Raw genomic sequence first — 13,357 nt, forward strand, 5'->3', positions numbered from 1 at the left:
AGCACTTGTTAATGCTCCATGTATTGAGATGCCAAGTGACACAATTATATGTTGCTGGAACGTTAGAGGACTTGCAAGGCCATCATTTGTTGAATATTTTAAGCAATTATATGGCCTTCATGCACCTGGTGTAGTTGTCTTGTTGGAAACAAGGCAAAGTGTTGAGAATGTTCAACTAATTGTAAGGGAACTACCAGGTAATTATCGCTTTTCATTTATATCCCCTAATGGTGTCTCTGGAGGTGTTATTGTTCTTTGGAGGGATGACATTATTGCGGGAGACCAAAGACATGTACACTCGGATTACGTGAAGGTGGATATGTTTTTTAAGGTACGGAATATTTTAAAATTAAATTTATATTTGTTGTAATTATATTATATATACTTTACTATTTTGTAAGAAGTAGAATCCAAATTAAATGTATTTGCTAATTATATTATATTTGTTAATTTAAGGGACATCCGGTTGCAAGGCGTGCTTTATTTTAAATGGTATGACATTGCAAGTCTGAAAGAAAGCACATCAAGCTTAAATACTTGAATGAAGCTGTAGTAGATCGTGGAAATTAACCAACTGGTGTTATTGTTGCATTAATTTAGGAATTTTTAAAATATGTCTTGTTATTCAACATTTTATGATTTGTATCATCTTAAAAAGGTACCCTATGCGGAATGTATTTTATTTCAGTTCTTAATGAATGTTTTATTTCATTTAAAAAATATTTATTGTGTTTTTTCATGCATTTTTGGTTTAAGTTATTATGGATTTCATGTACATTTTATTGATGTACAATGATTAAGTGTGAATTTTTTTTTTCTTACAAGATTTATTGTACAAATGTATTTACTTTGTGTTCCAATTATTAAGTCACATAAACTGATAAAATAAGATTTTGAAATTGATGAAAACACATAACACCATATTAGGGTTTACATAAATTAATCTAAAATTTTTAACAATCTTTCCGAATTAGGCGTAATCAAAATGAATTGACTTTATTGAATTTGAAAACTTCAAATCAAACAAAGTACATTGTTTGAGTGATTAGGCATAACTTACATAAACAAAATAAAAATTACAAATAGTAATATTATTATTGCTACAAGTAGACAATTATTCCTTGCCCTCAAGTTGACAGTCCTTAATTGAGTCTTCTCAACCAAAGTTACCAATCTTTGTAATTCTCCTATCAGTTCCTCATTTTCCTTTGTAAGTGTGTCGTTATCCCTTTGAAGCATGATAATTTGTTCTTGAGCTCCGATAAGGGTTGTTGGTAAATCATCTTCCCACTTAAAAAAACGACAATCCTTAGATCTATCCTGGGAAATAAAAACAATAAAGAATCACAAACAATTATTCAGAAAATAATAATTATCTTGCAATTTTAGAAAAATCATACATGTATTACCTTCCAAAAGGGACAACTATAGAAACATTTACCAATATTAGGACCTCTACGAACTGTTGCGATTCTAGCGTGCACACCATGCGCGCAGGTGAGATTAGTTGCGTATGAAGGGCTTGAGCTTGAGGAACTCATCTTTGAATGATTGTATCTTTAGATGTAATAATAAATTGCAATAATGCGAAGTCTTGATATATAATGCTGGGTGTTCATGTGTGTATACAGTGTTATTGAACAACAATTTGTTTTGGATCTTTTACCAAAATGTCCATTTAACAAAAGTATTTACCAAAATGACCATTCATATTTGTTAATTCCAAAACTAGCTAGGTAAACTATATAATATATATATATATATATATATATATATATATATATATATATATATATATATATATATATATAAATTGCTTGCTTGGTTCAGGTATTTGGATTTTAAGCTAGCTAAATTAAGTAATTAATTCTAGAAATATTAAATACTGGCTGTTTTTTTGTTTGACTTTAAATAATTGAATTATTGAAATAAAGTTTGTTTTACACAAAATAAAGTAAATATTGCTGCAACTATGTTGAAGATTTTTTACCTATATTAATGGAGTATTATAAAGTATAGCTATAGAATTTTTCAAATAATTAAAACCTAAAATGTATATAATCCTCTAATTCAACTAAAATGTATATAATCCTCTAAAATGTATATAATCCTCTAATTCAACTAAAATGTATATAATCCTCTAACTTCAACTAAAATGTATATAATCGTACATGGTATTGTACTATTGTGTCATTGTGTGACTTTGTAATAATATATAAAATTGAATTACTGAGTTAAATTAAATTTTATATCTCATTGAAATACGAATGTAATTATAAAATATTGAATGCTATTTTATTTGAGAAAGTATCGAATTAACAAAATTAATATCAATTATTATATCTAAAGTAAGTATCGGTACTTATATCAATACATGATTTTGTAAATTGTTCAAAAGTTAAGTATATGTTTGTAAATTTAGCAAAAGTCATTTTTAATACATTGTTTAAGTTTATAAAAAAAATTATAGTTAGTAAACTAGTGATGCATAAGAAGCTAGTATGTAGTATAGAGTAGGTCATTTAAGGATATACTCTACACTCTACACCTCAAACATGCAAAGCTTTGTATTGGACATGCAAGACTTCAATTCAACATGCAAGAGTAGTTTGTGTTCCACATGCAAGGCTTGTTTGAATTCAAACTATGACCTCAATCATGATTTTGGCTATTGACTTCAATATGAAGACATGACTAACTTATGAAGACTTGCAAAGTGTACTCTCATGGACTCATTGTTTCATGCACCCTTTGATTTTTTTGTCCATTAACCAATAGATGATCTTGGCTTCTATGACAAGTTATTAGAAAATAACCAAATATATCATAGTTTATATTTGATACATGCAAAACCACTTCCGAACGTGTACAACTTAACAAGATTATAAATCCATTTAATAATTTTTTTTTTTTGCTTATCTGTTCATAATAGTAATTGTATATTTAATTTGTAATAATAAATATTCAAAAAAAATATTAAATTTTCAAATAAAATATTACTGAAACTTGATTAAATACATAAGGACACTTGATCAAACGACATTTTTTTTTAATATAAGATTTTTAATATTTTTTTTAATTCGTTATTTTGAAAATTAAAATTAAAATGACAGAAAAATAAAATTATAAAGTATGGTTTGCAGGAAAAAAAAAAAAAAAGGGTTAGTATTTTTTGTGAGCGTTCATACAGACAAAGTTTGGTATAAAAGATTTTTTTGTGCCAAAATCAATACGGTCGATGACTGTCCCAATGGCACTTCCTACTACACGCTCTACTCCATCTCCCCTACCACACATCAAGGGTTCGAATCCTGCTAAACCCCTCATACCCCCCCCCCCCCCCCCAAATTTTGTTTTTTGTTTTTTTTTGGTTTATTTTTGTTGCGTATTCCAATGTATTCATATTTTTTTTTTGTTAATATTAAAAATGTTATTTTTAATTCCGTTGTTTTGAAATTAAAATTAAAATGAAAGAAAAAAAATATATTAAACTTAAGTCGATATATTTCAATTAAGAGGGGGCGAACATGTGCATGGTTTGACCTAAATTTTTGGTTTGTTTATTGTTTCATTTTAATTTAATGTTGTTAGCAAATTTAACCTTTAATTGTATGGGATTAAGTGAGGTAATATCTCTCATTATTTTTATGATCAGTTTTGTATTTTTTTAGGCAAATAAACTTAAATCAATTGTTGGTTTACAATGGAAATTGAATACAAAAAACTTCAATAATAGAGCCATACTAATGATTTTTAAGGTAGACAAGATAAAAAGACCTAATCAATTAGGATACTTAAAGCATTGGTTGTTTCTCTTATTACAACCCAACATAAAATAATAAACATAATCATTTACGAGGTTTTGGCAGGAAGAAAAGTGGTGGTTTCACGTCACCAATAAACTCTGCCGTCACGGTCAAGCCGGCCTTAAAACATTCTTTTGTAATCAAAGAATTCACACCTTCCTTGATTAAACATTTCACTATGTTCTTATTGGCATCATACTTGATCTTCATAACTGCCTTCCAAGTGTTGCATCCAACAAGGATTTGCACATCACATGACGGGGGGTATCCATACAAATTCTCTCTTGCAAACTCCACGGGAACGTACTGGCATATAACCACATTTAAAATTAAGTATTTGGACAATTTTTAGTTTGTAACAACATCTAATCATTAAAAAAAAAAAAAAAAAAAAAAAAAAAAAAAAAAAAAAAACTTTATGAAACACTTGATTCAAATGATTTAATAAACCTCTAATATTTCTCAAATATCTTACCAATCTCCCACTTTTGATGTAATGCTTTGTAAAACGACACTTGAAAGTAGGTGGATCGGCATCCATAAAGCGTATAGTTTCGTTATCTTCCGCAACATCTTCACTTTTTTCATCAATATCCGAAAAGACTTGATAGCCGTCGCGAATAAGTCTTACCCTAAAATAATAAGTTCCAAAATAGTACATCTCCAAGGTATCTCCAATTTGGATGTCATTTTGTTCCATGAAATCTGTCCACCCATCCTCAATGACACACTGCATACGTTTACCTATCTTTACCAAGCTGGCGATAATTGGGTAAGGTGTACCACGGTAGCCTATAGCAACAAAAAAATTTCCAGGTGTATTCCCTATCGATTTCTTCACCCTATCAGGTACAAACTGATACAAAGAAAATCACTTATTTGAATTTATTCAGTTTTTTACGATTTATATAATTGTATTCACGAATTAGGCTTAAATTTACAAAGCTCACCAGTCTTAAGCGTGTTGTTTCATCAACCAAGCATTGAAACCAAATTAGAGATGATTCATCCATAACCTGTTTTTTTTAAATAATATTAAGGAACAAAAATTAGCATCTATAATTTAATTATATATCACAAATGTATAATGATTTTATGTATTTTTGTTATGCCAAATTGTACATTATCAATAATTCTATTATCTAATAAAATATATAGTCATCAATTCATCATAGAGTCATTTAGTACCAAATTGAACAACAACAAGAAGCTTTAAAGCAATTAGCATAAGGAAACAAATAATTGCTTCTTAGCAAGAACAACCATTATTAATAGAAATACCCCAAAAAAAAATGGGCATTGGGAGTAATTATGGCAAGTTAATTATACTTCAGATTTTACAAGATATTTAAGACACTTAGTGTTATATTATCATTACTGAATGAATAATAGAAATAATTCCTCAAGGAGTCAATGGATTTCCATTAACTCGCTGGAATATATTCACATTATCTTTATTCTTTAACAATGTACTTGTACGAGTATATAAATATGTACATTCTCTTTAGATAGCACAAGAGTCGGACTCTAGATATAATTTTGTCGTTTATAACTATTAAATTCAATAAAATTAATATTTTTGAATACATAAATAGTTTCAGATATAAATTTATTATATTTTAATAATTTTTTAAAATTTAGTCGAATAAAACTGAACTAAATATAAATTAAAAAATAAATCCATAATTTTATCCTGAACATGGAGCTAATTATATATATATTACAATATCAATATTTATTTCAATATCCTAAGCAAATTAATTCATATATTATTATAATTTCTACAAATTTAAAAACAAAAACCTATATAATCTGTACTAATGCATTGTCTAAGCCAAGTAATTATTGACTTTGAAATTAAATATGAAGGAAATTAGTTTACCTCTTGTGGGAGATGAATAGGAGGAGCAGCTGCCACTCCCAAGACCTAGTTGTATGAAATAGCCTTTTTTTTTTTTAATGAAATAGCTTGAATGAGGAAGAGTGTTTGAGTTGACTTTGGAGTAAATGGTTCATATACTATCAAAATATCAACTTTTCATAATTTTTGCTTATTGGTAATTAACAAACATGACTAAAGAAACTGAAGAAGTATAAAACAACAGCTATGACCAATTTTTACATTTGTTTCACGTCATATTATGCTATTGGTCATTTTTAGGGTGGGTAGAATTTACTTTTCCAAATCTTCTATAGTACCTCCTCCCCAATGAATGATCTTGCATGTTAGTACACTTTGCATGCATAGCTCTGAACATTCTTGATTTTTATTCCTCAAGTACATTTGTCTGAAGTGGGAATGTTTTTACTGTTTTCCTTTAGTTCATGTGGCTTTGACTTGCATAAAAAATTGGCTTTGCCTTGCATAATTTTTGACAAATGTTAATGTTGAGACAATGAGTAAAGGAACAATGGCAATTTTAGCTAATGAGTATATGACACTTCGCAAATCCTTGTATAACAAGTTAAAGTTTAACTTTTGCATGTCATTGTGTACTATTGTTCATTTAACTTTTGCATGTCACCTATGACATTATGTTATTTTTCTAAATAATTTTTATTTGATTTTCGATCTAAAATAAATAAATAAAAATTTCCGTTATAAAAATATATCATTTGATAAAAACTCAAACTGTGCCTATAAAAAAACAACATTTCTCAGCATGATTTAAGTTCAATTTCTCAGCATGATTTAAGTTCAACTCAAACTATGCCTATAAATAAACAACATTTTGCAGTTCAAACTAACAATTAACAGCATGATTTAAGTTCAATTCCAATGCTCATCAGCGTTCGAGCATACTCTAATACTTTATCTGCACCAGCTTCCGAACCCTTCTCTTCTCCAAGGTCACTATCCAAATTTTTGGGCCGCTCTTCAACAGCTCCACGGGGTTCAGATTTAATGTATGTTTTGACCAACTGCTCTTCAGAGGATCCTTGGGATTGAGATTTAATTTCTGTTTTGTGTAATCGCTCTTCACAGGATCCACGGGTTTGAGGTTCGATTTCTGTTTTGTCTAACAGCATGTTTGCACCAGATTGACCAGAAGCCGTAGCATTAGGTGAGGCAAAACTTAAATGGTATTATGACTCAAGGTATAAACTTGACTCGATATATTTGACTGACTCGAGGTTGACTCGACTCAAAGTGTAATGACACATGTGTTAGACTCAAATCAAAGTGATATGACACGACAAGGCTCAATGTGTACATGACTCGTGTGTGCATTGTAATGTGATTATTTCTGTAATCAGATTATTTTTTTATAAGATTTTTAATATATATTTAATTTTTAATTCCGTTGTTTTGAAAATTCAAATGACAGAATTAAAATTATAAAGTATAGTTTGCAGAAAAAAAAAGGTTAGGAATTGTTTTTAAAAGAGAATCAACACGGTCAAAGACTGTCCCAATGGCACTTGCTACTACACTCTCTACTCTATCTCCCCTACCACACATTAGTGGTTCGATTCCTGATAAACCCCTCACACCCCCCCTCCCCATTTTATTTTTTTTGTTTTGTAATCAGATTTTTTTTATATATATAAGATTTTTAATATTTTTTTTAATTCCGTTGTTTTGAAAATTAAAATTAAAATGACAGAAAAAAAAATTATAAAGTATGGTTTGCAGAAAAAAAAAAAAAGTTAGGATTTTTTGTGAGCGTTTACACAGACAAAGTTTGGTATAAAAGATTTTTTTGTGCCAAAATCAACACAGTCGAAGACTGTCCCAATGGCACTTGCTACTACACGCTCTACTCTATCTCCCCTACCACACATCAGGGGTTCGAATCCTGCTAAACCCCTCATACCCCCCCTCCTCCCCATTATTTTTTTTTTAATTTTTGTAATGAGAATTTTTTTTTTTTTATATAAGATTTTTAAAATTTCTAGAGATATCTTAATAATTTATCCTAATCATTTGAGCTAGGCTTCTAATCCTTTCATTATGTTACTTACTCTACCTCCCCATTTTTTTTTGTTTTATTTTTGTAATGAGAATTTTTTTTTATATATAAGATTTTTAAAATATCTAGAGATATCTTAATAATTTATCCTAATCATTTGAGCTAGGCTTCTAATCCTTTCATTATGTTACTTACTCTACCTCCCCATTTTTTTTGTTTTTGTTTTATTTTTGTAATGAGAATTTTTTTTTTTTTTTTTATATATAAGATTTTTAAAATTTCTAGAGATATCTTAATAATTTATCCTAATCATTTGAGCTAGGCTTCTAATCCTTTCATTATGTTACTTACTCTACCTCCCCATTTTTTTTTTGTTTTATTTTTGTAATGAGAATTTTTTTTTTATATATATAAGATTTTTAAAATTTCTAGAGATATCTTAATAATTTATCCTAATCATTTGAGCTAGGCTTCTAATCCTTTCATTATGTTACTTACTCTAGTATAAATGATAATTGAACAACTTGGTTGCTTCCAAAGTTTATGGTATTTTAAGCATAGCAAAGTCTGATATTAAGCAAAGCATACCAAATCCGAATCCATAAGTCCGATGGTATGGTATTACATAGACAACCAAAACTAATAAAGAAATCCTAAGGTGCTTAAAACAAGAAAAACCCTTTCAAGTGAAAGGTAAAAACTTGTAAGCCAAAGTCTATCTAACGAAACATTAAAATCTGTCAAGAAAGGAAATCTTGGATGCTCCTCACATCAATTTAAGTGCGTCTTTTTTTTGCTCCATCACTTGAAGGACGACCAATGTTCATCTCTTTTGTCCCCTTACGCTTATTCTATAAAAACAAAATTGTACGGAGTTAGTTACAAGTTACATTAAACGTATGGCTTTTATAGAACGAATGACTTTTGTCCCCCATATTTTTTTCTTGTCTTACCTTTTTTGTAAGATCCACTAACGGCACCAAATCCTCAAGCAATTTAACCTTATGCACCTACAATTCAAAAATCAATGTTAACGTTACGTTAACAAAACTTAAATGGATTAATTTATTAATATTAATAAACTATCATTATAAATTGTTTATTGTTACCTTGACTCTTTTTTCCTTGTCTTTGACGATTGACTTCTCTGTCAGCTTACACTTGGCAGACCCTTTGGTAGTGTTATCCTTGTCTTTGACTTTTGACTTTCCTGTGGTAGTGTTATTTTTCTTCACTTGACCCTTACTACCATATTTCTTCCCTTTGACCATTGATTCATTAGTCACCTTCCCTCTACAATTCTTATTGTCGAGTTTGATTTTGTTCTTTGTTTTCCCTGTTGTTGCAATCTTCTTATTGTTGCCTGGTTTTTTGAAACCCATCTCTGCGAGAGTTTTATTTCTAGATCCCTTCGGCCTACCACGAGGTTTTTTGTTTAATATGGGATCCTTCACTGTCACATCACTAGGAGGAAACAAATCTGCAGTATCCATATCAATATCAATTGCATTCTCCTGTGTCTGATTTATGCTTTCACTTCTTAAGCCAGATTCATCGGGAAATGACATGGAAATACTCTCTGCTGCTTTCCTAAGCCTGCATTGTTCAATTTGAGATCTAACATGCATAATTGCATTTCTGGCAATGTCTATAGCATCGTCATTCACCATAGCTGCTTTGTCACATAACTCTTCAAACTCAGCCATCAACTTATTGTACCTTTTTACAGCGGCAGATTTATTTGGGTCATGGTATGATACCCCGACTCGAGTGTGTTTCCTAAAAATATCCTTGCGCCATCGACTAACAACATATATGTCTGGTATATCAATCACATGGTTGTGCTCTAGTATTTGCATCATATGGTTGCACATGATTCCATTTGTTACGAATTTATGGCATTGACAGTCGACCTCTTTGGTCACCTTGTTAAATGTTGCTGTCAAATACCTTCTTCGACTGGTTAAGACTTCTTCACTCTGTCCTTCAGGAACAATCCAAAGACGGTCTTCAATTGCATACTCAATTGTATCTTCATCCAACATTTGATTCTCTCTACAGTTACAGTACATCATTCGAGTACATTCCCTTTGTACCTCTTGAAACTTGTTGTCTGTATACCTAGTTTGAAAAAACTTCTCAACACTGAAACCAGTTACTATCCTCCTTACATATTTTGCACAATTTGCATCAGCAGCTGTCTCGTCTCTCACACGCTTATCCATGGCCTTCGCATACTTTTGAGGAAATTCAAATAGTTTGGTTTTTCGATTCACATAACCGTCAAAGAAACTGTTTATACTCTCAACCCGCTGAGTTGTCTTCATCCCAGCCCAAAAATAGTCCTTCATGAATGCCGGAACCCACATATGTCGCTCTTCATATAGGCCAGACAACCAATCATTGTTTTCCAATTTAAATTCAGTTATTAGCGAAGCCCACCTTGTCTCAAACTCACTAACAGTCAAACTTTCATAAACTGTCGCCTTCAAAACTCCCTTGAACTCTTTGTACCTAATCATATTCATAGAGCATAAATTATTCCACAAACTAATTTATAATTAAGCTAGCAAGTAAGAGGTAAATTATTGTTCTTGTAAGTTCAATCATATACAATGCATTATCAAATAATAGGAAATCATAAATACAAACCTTTGACATTTCCCCAATTTTTCTGGAATTTTCCTCATAATGTGCCAAATGCACCATCTATGTCGAGTCAATGGCATAACCTCCTCTAAGGGCTTCCTCATGGCCGCTGCCTGGTCAGTTAGAATTGCACCCGGAGCTTGGTTGTTCATACATAACAACCACTGTTCAAATATCCATCTAAATGTATCACAATCCTCGTGGGAAACCAATGCACATCCCAACAGAATAGTTTGTCCATGGTGGTTTACGCCCACAAAATTAACAAATGGTAACTCATACGAATTTGTCAAATAAGTAGCATCGAAGCATACAACATCACCAAATTCTTCATATGCGGCCCGACTACGCCCATCAACCCAAATAACATCTTTCAACCGGCCCTCTGGGTCTAAGCGTTCAGAATGAAAAAAATTATTGTTGCCTTCTTGCATTTTTCTAAAGTAAGTCATCAATGTTGATGCATCACCCCCAACCATTTTCAACCTTCTTGCCTTGTATACCACATGCGACAAGTCTTTCACAGTAAATTGGAGGTTATCTAGCCCTTTCACTTCAGTCGCAAAGCACCCATGAATTTGTGAAATGGGCACACCTTCTTCGAAAAAATCTATCAACCTCCTCTTAACCCTCGATGTTATGCCCTTTACTCTATACTCCTTAACAAGCTTTGCCTTACGTGGTGTAGGGTTGTGCGTGTGTTCCAAATGCACCTTCCTTATCTCCCACTCCCCATCACGATTAAGACCAGCATATACCTTTGCTGGACACTCACATTTTTTGGACTTTCGCTTACATTTTTTTAACTCATCCACACACACGACACCCCCAACTACTCCACCTGAACCAGATACATCCATAGCCTTTGCCCTCTTCTTGGCATCCCTTATTGCTCTCATGTCTGGTTTGCCCCAGCATTCACACCTCCATGTAGTTGTAATACGGTCTCTCACTTCACCTTTTGAATACACGCCTTGTGCCCTAGTCACCCCAAATCCCTGCTGCTCTGCATATTCTTTATAATAATCCTCGATATCTTGCCACCTCCTAAAAATCATTCCAACCCTAGGAGGTTCAACAAAATTCACTACACTCACGTCATTACTACCAACAACTGTCTGTATTGTCTCGATTGTGTTGATGGGAGACATTAATTGATCACCATCACGGTCCCTGAACCCATCTTCACTAATAACAATGTCATGCTCATCATCATATTCACTTCCTTCGTCCAATGTCTCGTTTGTGTTGATGGGAGAATCATAAAGTTGGTCATCATCATCATCGCCAAGATCAATAACTGTGTGATGAACATCCCCATATTCACTTCCATCATCCATACTATCATCCATTCTTTAAATCAAAGCCTTACTACCAATTCATACACCTGCTCGAAATGGTTCAAAGTATAAGAACATCTTTAAAAAGAAATTCAATGCTAACCAAACATACCAATAAAACATTCAAACTATTTATATATATGCAAACATAAATTACTAACCTTTTTAAAGAACATAAATTACTAAGCTAAGTCAATACTTCTTAATAATTAATAATTTCCTAATGAAGAATTAACTTAGATATATACTTCGAATATATATATATATATCAAAAGTGCTAATTACCTTAATAATATCACTAACAATGCTGCTGGCAATTGCCAAATTGGACCAACCAACTAAACACGTTTGGCTTCTAAATCATATGGCAAAATTCTCTCATTCATCTTACATCAATAGATTGAATAAAAAATTTTCTTCATGATTTTTTACACTTTGCTAATGTATACTCATTATTTTCATGTTCAACTTAAATAAAAACAAGGTTCAAAGTAATACAAAGTAAAGCAGATAATTCCAAACTTTCAATCAACCAATTCTTAGCTATAATGACTAGGGATGGCAATATTAAGTGGATATCCACAAACCCGCTCCACCCGCTATAAATATATGGACGAAAACCCGAATTAAATGGATGAAAAGCGGATGACGGATGAAGCGGGTGATGGATCGGATCGGATGTGGATGATACTTTTTTCATCCGCTAACCATCTACCCACCCATTTAACATATATTAGATTTTTTAATTTAAGAATTTTAATAATAAAATATGAAATGTGCAAGAAAATTACTTATTTTTTATGTTGCAAATTAATTTTTCAAACATATATTGTTATTGTTTCATTTTTAATTAATAAAATAAAAAAATAACCGAATTTAGAGTTTATGTGAGTTTTTTTTCCATTTTAATACTTATCCATTAATCATCCGCTCCACCCGTTTCATCCGCGGATGATGGACGGACGGATATGGATGATGGGTGAAGCGGATGATGGATGGATATGGATGGAGCGATTAAAGTAATGGATGGATGCGGGTGAAGCTCCACCCGATCCGAATCCGATCCATTGCCATCTCTAATAATGACACCAAATCAATTATATATGTGTACGTACAAATTATTAACAATAATTAATATTAGAATTCAACAACCAATTAATTTAACTTGATGTTAGTTCATCCGGGCTACAATTTTTGTGATTATTTTTAATCCCATTAAAATATATTTAGTCCCATTTAAACTATTACTTTAATCTCATTTTTGTTTCTTTTTAAAAAAATGTACGGAATTGTTTAAGCCTAGCATCAAGATGCTCAAAAACAATCAAGATGCTCAAAAAAAAAAAAAAAATTAAAAAAAAATTAGACGCAATTGTTTTAAGCCTAGTTAATGTTTTCGATATCTTTTCCTTATTTTAGTTTCCTAATCCTATCGTATTAGGATTACCTTGTATTTTATATATTGGTGTTGGAAGCAAAAAAAAAAAAGAGAATCAAGTCAATCACTTCTATTTTCTATCTAATTTAGCATTTTCCCACAATAAAATAAATGACCAATTGCCACACATATTATAAACTTCATCGATCTCAATTTCTCAATATTGTCCATTTTAATTATAATTGATTACAAAATGTTTCAAATAATCAT

General features: G+C 31.2%; 1 protein-coding gene across 1 annotated transcript; it reads right to left on the reverse strand.

Moving 5' to 3' along the window:
* Positions 1–8,496: 8,496 nt before the first annotated feature.
* Positions 8,497–11,721, reverse strand: LOC145637314 (protein FAR1-RELATED SEQUENCE 6-like). Its single transcript, XM_081688779.1, has 4 exons — positions 10,373–11,721; positions 8,830–10,234; positions 8,674–8,730; positions 8,497–8,571 (listed from the first exon to the last, which is right to left on the reverse strand). The coding sequence occupies exons 1-4, from the start codon at positions 11,719–11,721 to the stop codon at positions 8,497–8,499; spliced, it is 2,886 nt and encodes a 961-aa protein (XP_081544905.1).
* Positions 11,722–13,357: the final 1,636 nt, after the last annotated feature.

The sequence above is a fragment of the Chenopodium album genome, chromosome 1, assembly GCF_948465745.1.
Source record: "Chenopodium album chromosome 1, dcCheAlbu1.1, whole genome shotgun sequence".
Taxonomy (NCBI): domain Eukaryota; kingdom Viridiplantae; phylum Streptophyta; class Magnoliopsida; order Caryophyllales; family Amaranthaceae; genus Chenopodium; species Chenopodium album.

What these genes read in the sequence shown, in the direction of transcription:
- LOC145637314 (XM_081688779.1), bottom strand. Translation starts at nt 11,721, where the DNA reads ATGGATGATAGTATGGATGATGGAAGTGAATATGGGGATGTTCATCAC. An exon ending in ACAAGGAAAAAAGAGTCAAG is followed by an intron (nt 8,731 to 8,829) that starts GTAACAATAAAC and finishes TTTGAATTGTAG; the next exon opens with GTGCATAAGGTTAAATTGCT. An exon ending in TAGTGGATCTTACAAAAAAG is followed by an intron (nt 8,572 to 8,673) that starts GTAAGACAAGAA and finishes TTGTTTTTATAG; the next exon opens with AATAAGCGTAAGGGGACAAA.